Here is a 20,888-nt window from a genome sequence, read left to right as displayed (position 1 = left end):
TAGGAAGAACGTGCAATCTTATTCATAATTCTACCAGAAAGAGACAACTCCTATTAATAGGATCTTGGATTCATTCATATTTGACCTTTTCACTGAACACATTTAAATGCTGATGACAAACATCTGCCACCGTGGTAGCCTAGGTCTTCCAAGATGCATGTGCAAAGACTGTATTGAGTATATGACAGTTTTATTAAGGAAGGTTAGAACTCTGTTCAAAGAAATTCCATATGAGAGAAAGATGGGGAGGGAGCGGAGGAAGGGTGGCAGGGTGGTCACTGGGTGGCAAGTCTAACCATGAGGGAAGGAGAGAGGGAAGGAAAGTTGAAAGAAGCATCCTCTGTCTCCATGCAGTTCAAGGAAAGTTTGGTAAGGCTGTCAGGAGATCCCTGATTCAGAATCAGCCATTCGTGGACTCCCATGTCTCCCAAAAAGGGGAGTCCTCAGTCATTGGCTGGGAGCTGCCCCTGGGTCAGTGACCATTGGACAAAGTGACCATTGTTTTCCAAATGCAGGTGCTGAGGCCCATGGACAATTATATTACTGTAGTTGGAGGTCTAGGAGATACACTCTCGTGGCCACTACTCCATGGCAATTAAAATATCATACCAAATATGATATTTGGTCTGCATTCTACTCGATTTGTGGAAGTCCCATAATTACTTCTATTTTGAGTGTGTGTGTATGTGCGTGTTTGGATTATAGAGAATCCTACAGTGACATATCCTTAATATATTTTTATGTGTAGAATTAATGGATCAGCCCTGGCTGGTGTAGCTCAGTGGATTGAGCGTGGGCCTGCGAACCAGAGGATCGCAGTTCAATCCCCAGTCAGGGCACATGCCTGGGTTGCAGGCCAGTTCCCAGCAGGGGACACATGAGAGGCAACCATACATTGACATTTCTCTCCCTCTCTCTTTCCCTTCCCCTCTAAAGATAAATAAATAAAATCTTAAAAAAAGAAGAATTAATGGATCAAAGAATTTTTTTAAGCTTCTTGGTGAACTTTGTCAAATTGCTTTCAGATAATGCACTAATATTACTGGACAATGAGATTTTGGAGGATGTGGGAATTATAGATGATGGTTGATATAGGGCCAAATATTGAGGGGTTTTGAATACTAGGATGAGACCTTTCACATTTATTTTGTTTTATTGAATGGTTAAGGCTGGAATGAAATTGAATTGATAATACATTTTAACCCCTTTCCAATACAGGCATGATATGGGCTGAATGTAAAGAAATTTGGACTCAAGGCCCCAAGGAATATTTGTTTGAATTGTGGAATATGCTTGATTTTGGTATGTTAGCGATCTTTGCAGCATCATTCATTGCCAGGTTCATGGCATTTTGGCATGCTTCCAAAGCTCAGAGCATCATTGATGCAAATGATACTTTGAAGGACTTAACAAAAGTCACACTGGGAGACAATGTGAAATACTACAATTTGGGTGAGTTTACAGTACACAGTGAATACAAGGTAATAAAAACATAGAATTTTCTTATAGAAATACATGTCAATGGTAGTTTGGTTACTATCGATTCTCATTGAATTATTGGCAAGCTTCCAGCTTCTTCAGAGTGTCTGTATCTGAACAAGCATGTTGTTTTGCTTCTTCCTTTTGTTTTTCTGGCTACAAACCTCTCTTATTCACAAGAATTATCTCACTTAGCTCTTGAATCAATTGGCTGACTACAAACTCCATTGGGAATGCCTGTTTTATGTCTTGGATTTATTTTTTTCCTCTTGTCTATAAAAACTACACATTTGAGCACCATTTCCATTTAAGACATATACATTATTTGAAAGCCAGGGAATTGTTGGAATCTCTGAATGGGCCCCCAGTAAATAACACCACTCTCCCACTCAGGCTTAGAACTGGTTGAAAAATAAAGCAAAACTTAGTATGGAGGCCAGATCATTACTTCTAATCCATCCTGATAAAGTTCAGGGTAGATGACATAGTTCTGAGTCATTACCGAATGGGCCCAGCAGTAGTACTGAACCCCAGAAGTAGGCAGATAAATCCTCCAGTTTCCAAGAGCAGAGGACAAGGCAGTTGTCCCCTAAGAGGGGTATGGCAGCACATGCCTGACCATGTGAGATTCCTCCATGGAGAGCTAGAGGAGAATTCACAAGAAAAGAGGGCAGAGCTGAACCAGGTATGTTCAGGTTAGCAATCACAGTCTGATAAGTTGTTCCACCTCCCCAGGAGGAGAGTGACTACAGGATGGAAATGGGTTGTTATTTGCCTAGGGAAAAAATTCTTCTTGTAGAAACCTGGGCTGGGAAAACTAGATTCCCTCTGAATGCTTATTTTAAACCCTCTGATAATGAATTAGTTGGCAGTTAATGACAAATACCATGTGATCTCACCTATAAGTGGAATCTAATCAACAGAACAATCAAGGAAGCAAAATATAACCAGAGACCTTGAAATAAAGAACAAACTGACAGTGACCAGAGAGGAGGGGAGAGGGGGACAACAGGGGAAAGGAGGGGAAGGGTCAAGTCAAGAAACACGTATAAAGGACTTGTGGACAAAGACCATGGGGTAGGGAAGTGGGGGGTGGGTAGGGTGGGGGAGAGTAATGGGGGGGGAAATGAGGACAGCTGTAACTGATCAACAGAAAAAAATGCACACTTTAAGAAAAAAAGAAATCAGTTAACATATTCACCTGACATCTCTACAGGTTTATTTGCTGGATCACAATTTCTTTTTCTGTTATTAATTTTTAGTATTTAACATTTAATCAAAGTTTTTTAATATACAGAATTTTAGGAAGTCAAAAATATCTTTCTGTGTATATGTAGTATTTATATTCAAAGCACTGTAAAAATGGTTAGCTGCTTTCACTGGTTCCTTGCATCCTTTCCTAATTCCACTTCTCAGTAAATAAGCAAAGACAAATTTATAACATTTTTCCTTTTTCACATTGTTCTTGAACTTTCCTTCATGATGTTTTGAATTGGGTTTTTGAGGACCTGATAGAATTATTATATCAGGTCATTAAAATTAATAAATGAGTAATTGCTCATTTCTATGGTAAAAGTAGACTTGAGTGACCCATAAAATTACTTCAAAAAGTTTAAATAACTGCAAGTATTTCACAAGCCCCAAATTACATTATAATGTGATTCTAGTTTACAATTAAATAATCAATGCTACCATTTATTTAGTGTCAAGCACTTTCTAACCACAGAATGTATGTTGGCTTATTAAATTCTCACAGCAGATGAAAGATGTAGGAGTGATATTATCTCATTTTCAAGGATGGGAAAATAAGACTAGGAGAAGTTACACAATTTGAACCAGTTTTTCCAGTCTATCTACTGAAATTTCTGTATATACTGAGTCCATAGTTTGAGCCAACCAGGAGGGTCATTTTCTCAATAAATTCACAAGCATAAATATATCTGACACTTAAAGAAACCCTTTAAGATCAGGGAGTTCCATTGGGACCTAGATTGCTAATGTAATTTATATTCTTAACCAGAAAAAGTTGCCTAAATCATCAACTTAAAGAAACTCATCATAACTCTTGTCTTTGCCTTTTCCTAGCCAGGATAAACTGGGACCCCGCTGATCCTCAAATTATATCTGAAGGTCTTTATGCAATTGCTGTAGTTTTAAGTTTCTCCAGAATAGCTTATATCTTACCAGCAAATGAAAGCTTTGGACCTCTGCAGATATCACTTGGAAGAACAGTAAAAGACATCTTTAAGTTCATGGTCATATTTATCATGGTGTTTGTGGCCTTCATGATTGGAATGTTCAACCTCTACTCTTACTACATTGGTGCAAAACAAAATGAAGCCTTCACAACGTATGTGATCTCAGATGTTTTGATGATGGTGATTGCCAATGAATTAAATATGAGCTTAAATGATTACAGATTTAATATGTTGTGTAAAACGAAATGAGACCTTCATGGTTGTAGGTGCTTTCAGAAATTTTGATGGTGAAGATTGCAGATCAGATGAATGTTGGCTTAACCATGTTTGTATATGTCTACAGGATAAATAATGTTTTGATAAAGATTTATCTGCAGCTCTTTTTTAGCAACATGACAGGATTCTTAAAGGAGCTGCAAGAACTCAAAAATATAAGCACCTTCCTAATATAAAGTAATAGTAGCTAACTCACTCACATGAATTATGTTATTACCTCTATTTCACAAAAAGAGGAAACTGAAGTTTAGAAAAGTTAAATACCATGCTGTGACCATTTGGGAAAGCTGGGACCTAGCCCCTTGTCCATGGCCTTCAGTATCTGTGGTGTGGACTGTTGCGCCTTCTGCTTCTAACCTGCCTGGGTGCTGTGAGGAGAGCGGCTTCCCCACTTCGGTTGGTCAGATCTTATTGAGAAGATCTGAGTTATCAACAGTGACAAAAGTTTCGACTCATGTTGATTGGAGATATGTGTTTTTAATAAAGTATATTCATAGTTGATTACTCAGATATTAGGTCTTCAGTGTCATAACCAGAAGCATCGCCCGAAGCACAACGTACTGCTGCCCATATTTTCCTGTCAAGTGCAGTCTCTGAGAGGTGAAACCACCTGGGTTCAGCAGGGGGGTTTAGCTGTGGTCCATGATTATGCCTAAAGCATTGAAATAGCTACCAAGATGTGTCCGTGATTTTAGAAACAGTTTATATATATAACAGCACATGTTTATATTGTCATATTTTGCTTAAGACACATACTATTATTACCTACTGCCTGTAAGTGGAAGTACCTACAGATGAGCGGGAAACCTAAAGGGACCTTAACAAATTACATTATTTTAACTAAGTAATACATTTAACATTTCCAATGCCAAAGCTATGGATTATTTAAAGGTTAACATCTACAGTTATGCTATGTTAATAATATTTATTGAGTGCTTATTATGTGCCAGATACTGCACTTTGTGCTTTATAGGCACAATATTAGCTCATTCTTGCAACAATCCTAGAATTAAAAGTACCTGTTTTATAGAGAAAAAAAAAACTGAGGTTCAGGGAAGTAGAGAATTGTCTCATGAACACCTAGTAATTTGCAAAAATATTAAATTCACTTGCTTTTACTATGGTACCACTGTCATTTATATGGGCACTTCATTTTTTCTTTTCTTTCTTTTTTTCCCAGAGTCGAGGAGAGTTTTAAGACACTGTTCTGGGCTATATTTGGACTTTCTGAAGTGAAATCAGTGGTCATCAACTGTAACCATAAATTTATTGAAAACATTGGTTATGTTCTTTATGGAGTCTATAATGTTACAATGGTCATTGTTTTGCTAAACATGTTAATTGCAATGATCAACAGTTCATTCCAGGAAATTGAGGTATAATCTCTATACTTTTGTGTACTGTGTGCCTACGTGCTTTAACTTTTCTGGGGATCAGCTCAGCTGTGGGGATGAAAATGCAGACTGCTTCCCCTCCTTTGTTCCTTCCCAGCTGTATATAATTGTTTGACAGTAACCTAGAAAATTTTAACTCTTTGCTTCCAAATGTGACGTTGATGGGTGTGGTGGGAGAGCAAGGCATGAGGAAGGGAAATGCTCACGTTTATTGCTGAAACAATTATAAATATTATATCAGTTTTAATTCATTTTATCCACAAAATATTGCTTATGAGTATGGCTGTTTTCCAAATCTTTTTGAGTGATGTTCAACATTGATCTTTTTTCAAATTTAGAGTGATTATAAATGTTTATTCTAGAAGCCTGGGCCTTTGTTCTGAATTAATCAAATAAGTGATTTGTTGCAGAATGAAGGAGTGAATAATTTATATATAATTTATTTTCAGAATGTAGGAAAATATATTTGTATCTTTCAGTGTATTTATCAACACAGGGAAGTTTTGAGATCTGTAGTTCTGTAAGCCTGATAAAATTTTAGACAGATTTAGGAGAGAGTGTATGAGTAGACCCAACATTCTGACAAATCTTGGAGCAGTCCTGGGCGTTCTGAGAGTGTCTGAGTCATTGCTTTCACCTAGGCGCACAGTGTTGAAGATTCCAGTAACTCTGTTTATGCATTTCCTTGCTGAACGGTCCTGCATATTTGTGTAGGGTGATGCTGATGTGGAATGGAAATTCGCGAGGGCCAAGCTTTGGTTTTCGTACTTCGAGGAGGGAAGAACTCTTCCTGTTCCCTTCAACCTGGTGCCGAGTCCCAAGTCCCTGGTCTATCTCACACTGAAGCTTAAGAAATGGATTTCTGAGCTGTTCCAGCATCATAAAAAAGGTTTCCAGGAGGATGCAGAGATGAACAAGGTAATTTGACTTGATACTTTTTAATGATAACTTTAAATGATGTGACTATTATAACTACTGTACTACACCCCTTTAAAAAGAAGCAGTTCATTATGATACGTCTATTTATTCCTTGTGTAGTCAGTTAGCTCAGCATGGGACTTTGGCTTATGTCTGTTTAACAGGAGCACATTGGACATGTCCTACTTACAGGAATATAAGAAAAAATTATGAAATGTAACTAGTGTAATACATTATTTTGAGCAGATACTGAAAGGACAGCTATTCTGGGACTTATTTTTTGCCGTTGTGGCTATGTGTCTCTCACCTTCAATTTATCCACCTTGGCAAAGCATCAGTAGCTGATTATGACTTGGGGGAATTTGACTCTTAGGTAACTTTCTATATTGAAACATTCAGAAATCAACTGCTCACCTGCATTATGGGAATTTAGGCTTGGCAGTATGTAGTTCAAGAAAAAAAGTATCTAAGGGTACTAATTGGAAACGATAATCCGACGAGGCAGTGCAATCTCAAGAAACCATAAAAGAGGCATTTTGCTCAGATGAAGACCATACGATGATCACTGTATGTTCAGAAAGATTTAGAGCACATGAGAAATGCTGTATCTAACTGTACGTGGGGTGCTTACGCTATGCAAAGCGGAGGAGAAGGCATCCAGAGAAGCACCCTGATGGGACAGGTGTGGACAGGGTGTCTGTCATGTGATGGGGGATTGAAGGAGCTGGCTGCTTCACCCGAAGAATTAGGATTGACAGGGAACCGGAATATCTTTAGAATTCCCACTCTTGATTAAGAAGTACAATTGTTTTTCTTCCTTCAAAAACAGGAAGAGAGGCTGTGGGTGAATGTTGCAAATAGTTCAATTCTAGTTCTATGTAAAAGCCAACTTGTAACAAAATCTACCAGCAGGGTGGTGGGCGGTCTTATGAAGTAATAAGCTCCGCATCATTGAAAGTAATCAGTATGCTGGATGACCAACATTGAACACTGAAATATTTATAGATCTTCCTACACTGGGTGGGCAATTAAGCCAAATGATTGCAATTGTAAAAGTTCCTTGCAATTAATTATAAATTCTATCATTGAATAAAACGGAAAATATTCTGACATTCTTATTCTGCTCCATGTGCCCCTTACTATTTGGGGTTCTCAAGTGAGGGAAAAACTCTCTAAGCTCTAGTTTTGTCAGCTGTGTTAAGGGAATAAAAATAGATTTACATCTTGAAGATAAAACCAAATAAATATGTTAAAGTGCTTTGTGAATTCCAAAACCCTCTTTAAATATCATTATTATTATGAGTATTTTGTGTTGGAATTTTGAGAAACATATGTCATTTACAGCATTTTTCTAGATGTATGATAGAGAACTCAGTGGGTTGAGTAGCAAAGATTTACCTTACTTTACTTAATAAAATTTAGTATATAGTTTACTTAATAAAACTAAGTTGTTATTAGAACTCAAGTCTGAGAGAATTAAACGTCCAAAGGAAATGTCTAAGCACCTTCCAAATGTAAGACCCCAGTAAGAGTGTTTTTCTCTTACTGACACTTGCTGAAGAGTTAGACCTGATGGCTTTTAAAATATGGAATAAAGAAAAAGTACAATTGATTTTGTAATTACAACTGTACAGTCAGCAATTATACTAATTTTATTATCTATCTTTGAAAGAGAAATGAAGAAAAGAAATTTGGAATTTTGGGAAGTCATGAAGACCTTTCGAAATTATCACTTGACAGAAAACAGGTAAGATCCCCTTTGAAAATATGACATCACATGCAAGATCAGGCTTGTCTTAGCAGAGAAAAGAACAAATGTTCAGAAGCAATGTCAAGAAACAGAAATCAGACGCATCAAAGAATATAATAACACTCAAAGAATGTATTACTGAGTGGTGGAAACAAACCTATATTCAAATAATTGGCAAAAGGAATTGTGTGTATTTTAAGACATTAAATACATATTTTCGAGAACTTATGGATAATGGAATATAGGAATAATATGTAAGAAAGGAAAAATTAAAATGCTCGAGGAACTTGTCAGACACTAATGGAGGGATGGTTGATTCTACTATCGGCAGCTCAAGTGGAGAGTATGCGCATCTAGCAGAGCCTCCTCACTTGTCAGTAATCAAGAAGCTGCCGAGGCACCACGAGAATTCAGTGGCTGGGGTAGTTGGCATAGTTCATAATGAGCAGTGTTCCTCGGAAATGTATCGGCTGCGTAATTTGGAGTGGCAGGATCGCTCATGATGAGGACATTCGCTTCCTTCTTGTAGCATGCATACACATGCACGTAGAGGCGCAAGGAATGCTTTTTGATAAAGGGGAATTATATGTAAGTTAAGTATGAAAAGCCAATGTATCAGGTAGGACTTGCATGCAGTTGCACATAAAAAAGAAACAAATCCTGGTGCTTTATAAGTTGTTTTTCCCCTTCCCATGTAACTCCCTAGAGAGAGGCACTCCAGGACTGTTGCCTGGGGTGGGTCTCTGTGATTTCCTTGGAGTTTTGTTGTGACAGCAGATGTACAGTGACAGGCAGCTTCATCTCCAGCCATCACACCTACTATTTATAGACATGAAGAAGAGTAAAGACATAAAAAAAAAAAAGTGGGGCGTGTCGTCAGAATCTGCCATCACTCTCAGAACTGTTCCCCAGCAATTTCCATTGTTATATCTCATTAGCCAAACTATGTTATAAAGTCACGCCATGGGACTCAAATCCTGAGGAGGGATGCTTTTTCATTTTGTTTTTAGGCCATCTTTCCTCCTTCAATGCAATAAGAATCCTAATGAACATTGATATATTGATAGTAAGAACATTGAACTAAGTTCTCAGAAGATAGGGGTCTCATCTTGTCTCTCTCATTTGAGCAACTGTTTAACTTACCTGAACTTCAATTTCCTCATCTATAAAATAGGGATGAGTGAGTTGTACAACCCCTCACGTGAGACGGTTGGGAGGACTAAATTGGTGCTTTGTAAATTACAAACACTGTACAAATATAAAGGACGTGCCATAGAGAGGTGGCTCTTTTTGTTATTTGGGTATAAACAATGCGATAAAATTTAGCAAAAATAGGTCAGTGTAACTTGGACTTTGGATTTTCTAATAAGAAACTACGCGTGCTGAAATTGTGATGAATGCATGACACCAAAAATCATTAGACAAATATGAGAAAAATCGTAGGGGAATTGAATGCCTTTTTTTTAAATGATAGAAACTGTGGTACCTCTCAAATAATATTATTTTCTTTGTAGTTTCTCTAAAATGAACAAAATTAAAATTTGTTTTAATCATCTGAGAAAATACACTTTATACCTCTCAAACAACACTTGGATCACCTTATAGTTTCCAATAGCACATACTGTAATCCTAAATTAAAACAAACACGTTAAGAGCAATCCCAAGCATGTGGTATCCCTGCTTGCAGATCAACAACATGTTGACTCCAACACCAGTTTTATCATGTAGAGACCCTTCCGTATAACTGTGTATCATGGCACCGTGGAGATGTGCCATTCACACTTTCTTTGGGAAGAGAGCCTGCTTCAGGTGTGGTCAGCTGAGCCTCCAGGTGCAGCACCTTTGGGATCCCCCTCAGCTTTCCTGCAGGGGCCGTGCTCTTCAGGGCCTGGACATTTCTAGCCATCGCAGGACCCCTTGGGGGCATTCTGAACCGGAGTGCCTCGTTAGGCTGTCTGTCTTCCTCCGATCATCTTGTCTTTCCCTCTTTCCCTGGGAACCTGAGCCTCGTAGTCGGGAAGCTTTTTCTGCCTTCTCCTGCTCCCACTTCCCATGATCTTTCATAGGCAAAATTCTAAATACATTTTACACTTCTCACTTTGTCCTGGAGTTTGATTCCTGAAGATCAACTCAACACAAGTATCTACTTTATTTTCCCTTGCCGTGCAAGCTGTGATGAACAAAAGTTGAGACACATAGCTTGTTTTTTTGGTGATATACCAACTATACATATGTCTGAGAAAATGTTTTTGAGGCAGCCATTTACATTTCCAAAATTTTTTGCCTATTGTTACTGAGAGGGGCCCTGATATGTGCTAAAAAAAAAAACTGTGATGGTTCATTCTTCCTTACCCAATTCACATGACTTTTGCTCCTTTCTTTTCACGAAGTCTGTGTCTAAAACAACACAGTTCAGTTTCTATTTCACTCTGTTCTTCTAACTCCTTGAAGGTTAATGTGGTTAGTTTGCACAAATTCTTCCTTCACATCCGATTCAAGTAAACCACAGAAACCAGCAGGACAAGCCATACAGAAATACTTTTGAAGCAAAGCAAGCAGATATGTTTATTTTCTGTCATAACCTCCTGAAGTCACTGGCTTTGGTTGTGGCCAGCACTAGCTCTTCAGATACACACTTGGAAAGAACAGCATACGTTAAAAGTTGATCTTTGCCATACTGTATCACATGTGTAAGTCTGAAAATGCCAAACACCTTCTTGAATAACTGCTGTGTTCCATTTCCAGAACAGATTCCTCTCAAGTTGTCAGTGTGGGAGCAGGTGTTTGCCCCTTACACAGTAAGGCAACCTGGAGTACCCTCATGTTAGTTTAGCATTTTTGGTCTGTTCTCCTCTGGATTGGGTGAGATGTAGTAATTTTTAAAAAATCAGGTACATATCCAGGAACTACATTCTTTAACTTTGAATCAAATTGGAGGCTATCTTTTTAATCCTCTGATGGAACGATCACATAAAGTCGTGGTTTCAGTTTGTCACCATCACCAGGATCACTTCTCTGGGTGATTTTGTACAAATTCCCAGCCCTCATCAGGCCTATTGAATTACAGCCTCTGGCAGTGAAGCCTGGAAGTGGATATTTTAATAAGATCTTAGGAGATCTTATGCTCATCTGGGTGTGGGAATCACTGAATATTTCATTACCTGAATAACTTAACCGTGAGTTTGGACGTATCAGTAAAAAGCAGTACTTGCAAAGTGTCTCCAGAATAATAAACTAGATTAAAACAAACCATGAAATAGACCTAAAGCCACATAGTAGATATTTATAACTTTTATATAATAATAGCAGCTGCTGACCCTTGTAGAATACCTACTGTACGCCGAGCGACGTATTCTACAAACCTTATCGCTTTAATCCGCACATTAGCTACATGTAGGAGGTTGGTAATACTATTTTTCCTCATCTTATACATGAGGGATGTGAGGATTAACATAGGTGAAATGACTTGCCCAAAGTTGCTTTTCAGACAAGTGACGAGACCCAAATTCCAATTCCCACCTGGTGGGTTCCCAAGCAGGAGGTTTAGGAGCACTGCTCCACGTGGCTTCATTTCATGCCTGCATTTCCTGCCGCCTCCATACACTGCTGTACCTTTTCAGTGCATGGTTTTACTCCTGGCCTCAGGGCATTTCGTACTGTGGAGAACGGGAGACTCTCAGAACTGCTGCTCAGAACAGCATAATACATTCCAAAGGCTGAACGAAGCTTACTTGTTCCTCTGAATGAATAACAAACAAGTTACTATTCCTCATTCTAATTTCTGCAATGAAACTACACAGAGATGAGAAATGTTAATAAAGTAATTATTAGAGAATGAAAGAAACAGAAAAAAACCTAAAGCATGAAGGAATTGAGGTAGAAGGTATATTAAAAATAAGGATAGGCAATGGATCATTCAGAATTGGAGTGTATATTCATGCGTTAATAAGGAACAAAGTTTATCCCCAATCCTTCCTGCTTCTCCTGAACCAGCTTCCCCTTCCCTCTTCCATTGCATTCTGTTAATACTGGTTGATACAATCTATAACTACCCACCCGCCTAAGGTTTAAATATTATTCATATTGCAAGTGGAGTTCCCTTGATTTTCTAGTCTATTTTAGTGGTGTACATGGAAACAACTATATATTAGAATTTTCTGCCACCAAGTGGTAATAATGCTTCTTTGCACCATTGGGTAAGTGTCTCCTTACATGCTATTTTTGCACTATTCAATTTCAGCATGTATATATTGAATACCTATTATACATTTGAAAATGATTAGAAATTTTTTCTTAAAAAGGGTTGCATTTGCCTCTAAATTTGTATCTCAGATTTAGAGTGGAACTAGTCATGCAAAAAATGTTCCAAGTAACTTTACAACTGTTTAGTTACATACCATTGAACTATACCAGTGGTTCTCAACCAGAGGTTGTTTTGCCCTCACCCACCACCACCAGCATCACCAGGGTGCATTTATGATAGTAGGAGACATTTTTGGTTGTCACAGCCAGAGAGGATGGCTGTTACTGGTGTCCAGTGAGTAGAGAGCACAATGGTATTAATATTCTATGATACACAGACAGCCCCCCCCAATAAAGAATTATCTAGCCTGATTGTGAACACTTGAACTCAGTCCACTGAGTACACAAGCAGGAGAGCTGCGTGTTGGGCTGAAACTGTATGAACTGTAACTATGGTCATTAGCACTTCAAGAGCTATACTATGGACAACCCACAATCATACACCTTCTCAAATGACCAACATATCATTTCCTGCTTTCCTAGCACTGTTACTTCTTCTGTGCCACCCGGTATGTTCCTTTTAAGGCATCTATCTGATGCCCTAAAACCAATTCACCATGTTTCAGACAGATCTTTATCATGTAGCTGAGGCAGCCAACTGGTTCATCAACCTAGATTGCACATGTCTTGTGTAGCAAGGTTTCCAGAAGCCAAGTGAGGTCCATTAGTGACCCAAGAGCACTTTTCCCAGCACTTAGTTCACCGGCCAACAATCTGAGCAGTTGCTACATACTGGGCAGTGCCGGCACTAGGGACATTGGGATGAACTGAATGAAGTCCATCCTTCCATACAGCCCAGAGAATGTAGACAAGAAACATGTAACTAAAGTAGCAAATATAATAATTGTCAGTTGTGAAGTATGTTATAAAGGAAGCAAAAGGCCTAGCTTGCTCAAGAGCTATTTTTCATGGAGTGGGCAGGAATAGCTTCTCTGAGAAGTTTATGTTTTAAGTAAAAATCCAAAGGATGAGACAGAGTTAGTCATCTAGGCAAAAGCCAGGAAAAGAGGGTTTTAGGAATTGGAAACAGCAAACACAAAGACATTAAATTAGGAAAGATCCCTGTGTGCCATTGCTATAATACTATTTCAAAAAAGAAAGGATATCTCCCCAGGCACGGTGTGTCATGGGGCTGCTTTCATTGAGGCAGATGGGGTTAATAGATAGTTGTCTCTGTGCACCCTGCTAAAATAGACTGGAAAGTCAAGGGAATTCCACTTGCAATATGAATAATATTTAAACATTAGGGGAGGGGTAGTTACACTCATTGGGTATCAAGTACCACACATTTACCTTCAAAAAACCTCTAGGAAGCAAAAATGTTCCCTTTCTATTTTTATGAACCCCTTTGGATGGAACAACATCTTCTAATAAAAAAATGAGACATCACGTTAACAATTTGTAGCCATGAGCTTGTGGATGCACGAATGGGTAGCACAGGATGTGCAAGGACTCCGTCTGTCTGGGTCTTCTCCCTGGTTATGAACCTGCCCTCGCCCTCCACGCTTTATCGTAAAAGATGGGGAGGAAAGTGAGCTTGAACCTGGCCATCCCGTTTAGTGATGTGCTTAAGGTATAAAATACAATTTGAAAGGCAGAAATAATTATAGTGTTGTAAAAGTAAATGAATAATCATAGCATTTTAAAATAAATTTTATTATTAAACTGTTTAAGATTGTGTTAATTTCACAAGTTCATAGAAGAAATTGAAGGATTGTAGAGGTCAACCAGACCACTCTCTTCAGTTTTAGAAGAGATAATAGCCAGTTTTAACATCTTGCCTGGTGTTCTACAGCTAGCTTGTGGCAGAGCCAGATTTGAATCTTTGGGTTTCTGTCAAGTGCTCTGAAAAGTCTAAGCTGCCTCTCTTTGGTTAATTTGGTCAATTGTATAATTTCATCTTAATGTTGTTTAAAGTTAATATAAAATAAATTAGCGTACATTTTGCTGATATTTTTAGAGAGGGTAAAAGAAAAAGGGAAATTAGCTATGGGAAAAAGGATGCTCCCTGAACAATATTACCAAAATTATAGATTTTTATGGATTTTGTCAGCCTTGCCATATTTTTCTATTATTGTAAATCAGCTAGACCATAATTGTTTATAGCTTTCATCAGTACTCATGACGTAGCATAACACCTTATTTACAGAAGACTCTCAATTCATACTAATTCAGTGGATGACTGTGTAAGTGTTTTAATTCAGCATGTAGGCATTTAAAGATCAAAATATTAAAGTCAAGGATTTTAATTGAGTCTCACTGAGCTGTACTTATAGTGACTTAGATGTCACCGGGAGATATCTTTGAAGACAGTCTTGAAGTTTCTCATCCCCTGTAAACAGTTGTGGACCTAAAACATGTAATTTTGTAGCTGTTCTGTTGCACGCAGGTTATCTTTTTTCCCTTTAGAAAATGACTTGAAGTCTTTTTCAGTCATCATCTTAGCATGTTAAATGATATGTTAAAATGTGTATTGTGGATTGCTTGAATTCTTTGTTAAATATTTGCCTGTTCAAGTAAATACATTACTTGAAAAGTGCTTCTCAAATTGAATACTATACAGATGCTAAAAGTCAAATGGATTAATTAGTGTTTTCTTGGTATCTGAATTCTGTCTCACAACAGTCTCATTCTGGTGTATCTTATGTTGCTGTTGTGGTTAGTCATACTGGCCTGTTGATCCATCATCAATAAATTTCTGAGGTCGTCACCATTATTTTCCCAATTCATTTGCGTCTTCCCCTATCACAGATTTGTCTGTAGGAAGGTGAAAGTGTGACTGTCATGATGACATGAACGATGCCACAAAGTCTAAACACCTCCTCGGCAACCTCCAATAACCGAGAGAGACTGAATGTACCGCAAGGGCCTATGATTTGTCTTGGAAGATAAAATATTAAGCAAGTGAACTCAAAACGGCTATATATATAGTTTATTTATACATAATATAAAAGATTACTTATTCATTTACATAACTAATAAATCTCATTACATTTCTTAAAAGTTAGATGAAAATCAGTTTCTAATTATTTTCAAATTGCAGCCTGGGCATAGTAAACAATCAAGCATAAGAAGCTCAGAAGATTTCCAGTTAAATAGTTTCAGTAATCCTCCAAGACAATATCAGGTAAAGATTTTTTCCTCTTTCTTTTTTTATTTAACAAAGAGAGGGGAAGAAAGGGAGAAGGCAAGGGAAAGAAACATCTACATGAGAGAGAAACATTGAGTGGTCACCTTCCATACCTTCCATACCCCCCCCCCCCACCTCCCGACTGGAGACCAAACCCACAACCCAGGCACCTACCTAGTCTGACTGGAATTGAAGCAGAGACCTTTCCGTTTGCTGGATGACACCCAACCAAATGAGCCGCACCAGCTAGGACTAATCACAGATATTTGAAGAAATGAGGCTAGTTATTTGTAGTATACAGAATCTCAAACCATGCAATTCTTTAAATTATAATAGACATTTTTAAATATCAAAATGCATTAATTTAACAAATTGTTATTACCATGTGCCAGGCACTTTCTATTTTTTTTTAATCCTCACCTGAGGACATGCTTATTAATTTTAGAAGGGAAGGAAGGGAGAGAGAGAGGGAGAAAAATATTGATCAGTTGCCTCTTGTATGAGCCCTGACCTGGGACTGAACGCACAACCTAGGTGTGCCCTGGTCGGGAATTGAACCCCGCAATCTTTTGGATTACAGGATGACGCTCTAACCAACTGAGCCACACCAGCCTGGGCCAGGCACTTTGTAAGTACTGCAGATGCATAGGTAAAGAAAATAGATGAAGTCTTGGATCAAACTTAGAGTCTGTTCATTGCAAAAAGTCTATCCTTACTAAAAACATAAAGATGAGAGTAAAATTTACCTCAAACCCTACCACTGAGGAGTAAAGGCTACTTCTTTTGATGAATATCCTGCCAGGTGATTATATATATGTGTAGAATTATATATATATATATATATATATATTAGTATATAAATGTATGAGGTCTGTCCAGAAAAAGTCCAACCATTGCTAATATAAAGAGGATGGTTTGCATGGCATCAATGTAAACTGGCAACCAAGGGGACTGGACTGGAATGTGCATGCATGAACAATGATGGCTTCACTCTACTAGTCAGTGGGGGCAGTAGATGCCATTGAATGAGTATATGCACTGTGTGGTCATTGCATTCAAAATGATTGAGCAAGTAGAGCAATGAATCTGCATTACATTTTGTATTAGGCTTAAACATTCATTCATAGAAACTATTCAGGTGATTCAGCAGTCCCCAGCTATGGGCAGCTGGTGATTGTCGGCTTCATCACAACAATGCACCCACTCATGTATCACATCTGGTGCGGAGATTTTTGGCAAACATCAAATCCCTCAGGTGACTCAGCTTCCCTATGGCCCAGATTTGGCACCGTGTGACTTCTGGCTTTTCCCAAAACTAAAATCACCTTTCAAAGGGAAGAGATTTCAGATCATTGATGACATTCAGGAAAATATGATGGGGCAGCTGATCTTTGTTGGGAGAACTGTGTGAGGTCCCAACTTTGAAGGAGACTGAGGCATCATTGTCCTATGCACACTTTTTCTTGTATCTTGCATCTTCTTCAATAAATGTCTCTTTCATATTACATGGATGGATACCTTCTGGACAGACTTCATATATAATATGTAAATGAATTAATAATACTTACATAATGAGCAATAATTTCCACAAAAATTGCTAAATGTTTTCATAGAGCATTGACATTAGTATTAATGGATATATAGTATTCCTTTGTATAAATGTTATAATTTATTAAAATAATACCTTGATGGACATTTAAGGTTTATTTTTCTACTATTATGTGGTGCTATTATGAACACATTTTTCCATGAACCTTATTACATCCTTGGAATAAGTTCTTGCAATTGGAATTTTACTGTCCACCACTTCTTTTGGGCTTAGGTAGTAAGACTTGTTTAAGCTATATCTTTATTCAGGACTTCCTGCACATGTGCTGAGCCTCCTGTTTTTCACGAAAAGTGTGTAGTAAACATCCTTATGGAAGAAGCAGTGGTACAGGAGGAACTGTGTTACACTGTGACTGACCATTATAAATGACTAGCAAGCATGAAATCAAAGCTGGCTACATTTCCTGATATGAGAGGGAAAAAATATAAATGAATTTTTGCTTGTTTGCTCAATTTTCCATTTCCACCTGCAGTACCACAGACCTTTAACCTTTCTAACCAAAATGCTATGTCTTGCCCTAATGTTTTTCAAATAAAATACAAGCAATGAATCAAGGATTAGATTTGTGTTCTGAACTTGCTGCTTTCTGAAGAATTAATTTTGAGTCATTAGCCCAGGTGATGTGCACATTGCTTTAAAAATCTAGAGATGGCCTGCATTCCCTGGGTAGATCATGTTAATCTCTGAGAGCCATCACTTTGAAAGTGCTTACGAAAGAGAGCATGACTCAAATGTATTCCAAGTGACATTTGTCATGAACTGAGGAGGATTTTTTCTCTCTATAGAAAATAATGAAGAGGCTTATTAAAAGATATGTCCTAAAAGCCCAGATGGATAAGGAAAGTGACGAAGTGAATGAAGGTGAGTTGAACCTGGGGACAGGTCAGCTCTGAGCATGAGCCAGATGTGGGCCTGCTGCTGAGCTGAGAGGGAGCTGGAGAGAAGGGCCTGCTGGGAACTGTGAGCTTCAAGGGGAAGAGGAGACAGGTTCTCACCAATCATCAGTACCATTAAGTTTTCAGGAAATAGGCTATTTCTCCACAGTTGGGGGCACATGCCAGTAGTTAAAGTAACTGTTGTTTTTATGGGGGGCTTCGAGGGAGGAGAGAGTGGTTGGGGGAGGTGAGGGACTATTCTTCCCAACCCCCTAAATATTTGCCACCTGTGTTCTCATTTAACTTACTTTCAGAGGACTGTTGTTATATCTTTTTCTATAACTTTTTTTATTAACCAAAATACTTAGCTGACAAAATAGAAACCTGCTCATTAGGGAGTTATTTCCTTCAAAAGGATTCAAAATACTGATCTGTGTAGAGCTAAGACTGATTTCACTCTATCCTAGAATCTCTTAGTTTCTCTGCATTACGTATTTATACTTGAGTTTTTATAACTCTTATTTTTCAAAGGGGAACTGAAGGAAATTAAACAGGACATCTCAAGTCTCCGCTATGAACTCCTGGAAGAAAAAACTCAGAATTCAGAAGATCTAGCAGAACTTATCAGAAAACTTGGGGAGAAATTATCGATGGGACCAAATCAAGAGGAAAGCAACAGATAATGCAAAGACTCTCCTAAAGTCATATTTATTTGTTCACTTGAGACCATATTATTTTCTGATTTATTTTTTTAAGTGCCAATGTAACCATCTTTTAAACAAGAACATGTGCAAAGATAACTCGGGTCATACTAGCTTCTGGAACCCCAACATTTAATATTTTTCATGGACCAACTTCATTGTTTGAGGTTAAAGATTTCAGATTATGATAAAAATTATGCCCAGTTGTTTGGTGCCTGTTTTATAGATTGCTTTCTTAGGTATACCTATTGTGAGGTGTGATTGCAATGTAGTATCTGCCTGGGAATCAGCTCGGCTGGCAAGGGACACACACACATTCTGTGATGGTGATTTCAAGCACCTTCTTGCCTGTTCTGTGGATCCCCTGAAATCTAACAACAAAAAAAAATCTATGGTCATTTACAGAATGCTATTTAATCATCTATCATGCTCAGCCCCTGCAGAATATATCTGATAATGTCTGTGCAAAATGGGGTTAAATCTTTCCTAAACTTTTTGATTCATCTCTTTGAAAATATTCTACCTACCAGTGAAAAAGTGCTTCCTCCACTGAACCCTAAAACATGCTCCTGAGTGTGTATGTGTGTGTGTGAAATGCTCACCCCATTTTATCTGCAGCCAGTATGAACCCTCAGAAGCTCTTTATGTTATAATTTTTATCGTGACTAAAAAATTATTGACCAAGTAAGAACCCTTTATGGAGAGGTATCAAAGCCACAGAGAACTGTGGTCCTTTGGTTCAATTAGAACACAATATTGTGGCATTGCCCAAGGGCTTTACAGGTGAATTCCCACATTTGGCCTCAACTATAAAGAAAAAAAGTACTGAAGGAACTTGCAAATACTTATCTCTTATTATAAGTATGTTCTAGCCTCCTCTCAAAATATAGAAAACAGAAATTTGCATTCATGTTAATTCACCAGAGGTTATTACTAACTAATGATAAGAGTCAGTAGCTAAAACAAGCGAAAGAGAAGTGAGGGATCGTCTGTTCAACCCAAAGACCACCAATATGTAGTTGATGCCGAGCATTAACTGAAAGGGAAGCTTTAAATTCAATAAAGAAGGTCTCTGTGTGCAAAAATGTAACTTCATTTTAAAGATAAAATGGTCACAGAAAATCTGTTTAGTACTAAATTTGACTGAATTTAAGTCAAAGGACTTTTATGTAACCAGCAGAAAACAGAGTTGAAATTTTGTGTTCGGTGATTTTGTATTTGTGGATATTATTTCTTGTTATTTAGTGATACATGAAAAGGTCTGCTTTCAAATGTTTTGTGACAATATTTGAATCAGAAGTTGCAAAAATCAACCTCATACCAAACACATTATCAGCAAATTAAAATAATGGACCATCCACAAAACTTGTGCACCAAGCTGTATGTGAGATTGGCCTCCATGCCAAGGAGTCATTGGATTTTCCTCAGGGTCCAGTTGGACAGGCACCTCTTCCAATTTTTTTTTTTAAATTGAAATATGTAAAGAGAAAACAAGCATATTTTATGAAACATTTTTAGAGAGCTTAATTAAAGGCACATTGTCAAAGAGTGGTCATGAACATCACCTTCCTACGTCTCATGATCACTGACTTTAAATCCTGTATTCCTGTTGCAGTCAGCTTAACCTCTCGAAATAAAGCAATTAGTAAGTTGAAATGTATTGATCCAAACTACTGTCATATTTCTCTCAGATGTGGCACTTTCTGGAGGCTCGGCCACCATAAGGAGGACACAACAGATCCGTAACAGGGTGAGACCACTCCGCTGCTCCCTGAGGGCCAAGCCTTGCTCACTGCTCGTGGCAGACCCACCTCCCTGTCTCTGTACATCAATGCCTAGTTTTGCTTTCTGCTGTTCTCATCACTCTGAAACTGAGAAATAATACACAATCAATATGATTTTACTAGGCATATAAAATGAATTACCAGACTGTATTGTCTGCTTAAAACTTTGCCAGGTATTTAAAGGAATAGAAAATGGGTTTTTGACCCCAATGGACTTGCCACCAAGTAAAGAAATGGGAGTCAGTATGACTCTAAGAAATGTTTACTGCCCTGGCCCAGGTACTATGGCGAATGCTTTCCATGCATTATGTAATTTCCTCTAATACACTGCTTACAACAACTGAATGAGGTAAGTACCATTTCCCTCAGTAAATAGAGAAAACAGGCTTTTAGAGGCTAAGTCACTTGTACCAAGAGTTAAGTGTCAGAGCCAGGAACAAACCCCAGGCCTGCCACACTTGCTGGGGGCCTT

At 38.1% G+C, this 20,888-nt stretch overlaps 1 protein-coding gene across 1 annotated transcript in view; it reads left to right on the top strand.

Moving 5' to 3' along the window:
* Positions 1-20,296, top strand: part of TRPC6 (transient receptor potential cation channel subfamily C member 6) — a 126,818-nt gene extending 106,522 nt beyond the window's left edge. The window contains exons 6-13 of the mRNA XM_037029742.1: positions 1,219-1,452; positions 3,565-3,829; positions 5,134-5,329; positions 6,062-6,265; positions 7,938-8,012; positions 15,361-15,444; positions 17,842-17,917; positions 18,463-20,296. Of these exons, the coding sequence (XP_036885637.1) occupies positions 1,219-1,452; positions 3,565-3,829; positions 5,134-5,329; positions 6,062-6,265; positions 7,938-8,012; positions 15,361-15,444; positions 17,842-17,917; positions 18,463-18,614 (1,286 nt within the window). The 3' untranslated portion in view covers positions 18,615-20,296. The remainder of the gene's footprint in view (positions 1-1,218; positions 1,453-3,564; positions 3,830-5,133; positions 5,330-6,061; positions 6,266-7,937; positions 8,013-15,360; positions 15,445-17,841; positions 17,918-18,462) is intronic.
* Positions 20,297-20,888: the final 592 nt, after the last annotated feature.

Source organism: Sturnira hondurensis, unplaced genomic scaffold (assembly GCF_014824575.4).
Source record: "Sturnira hondurensis isolate 20B ecotype Veracruz unplaced genomic scaffold, ASM1482457v3 Scaffold0020489, whole genome shotgun sequence".
Lineage (NCBI taxonomy): Eukaryota > Metazoa > Chordata > Mammalia > Chiroptera > Phyllostomidae > Sturnira > Sturnira hondurensis.
This window is presented reverse-complemented; position numbering and strand designations above follow the sequence as displayed.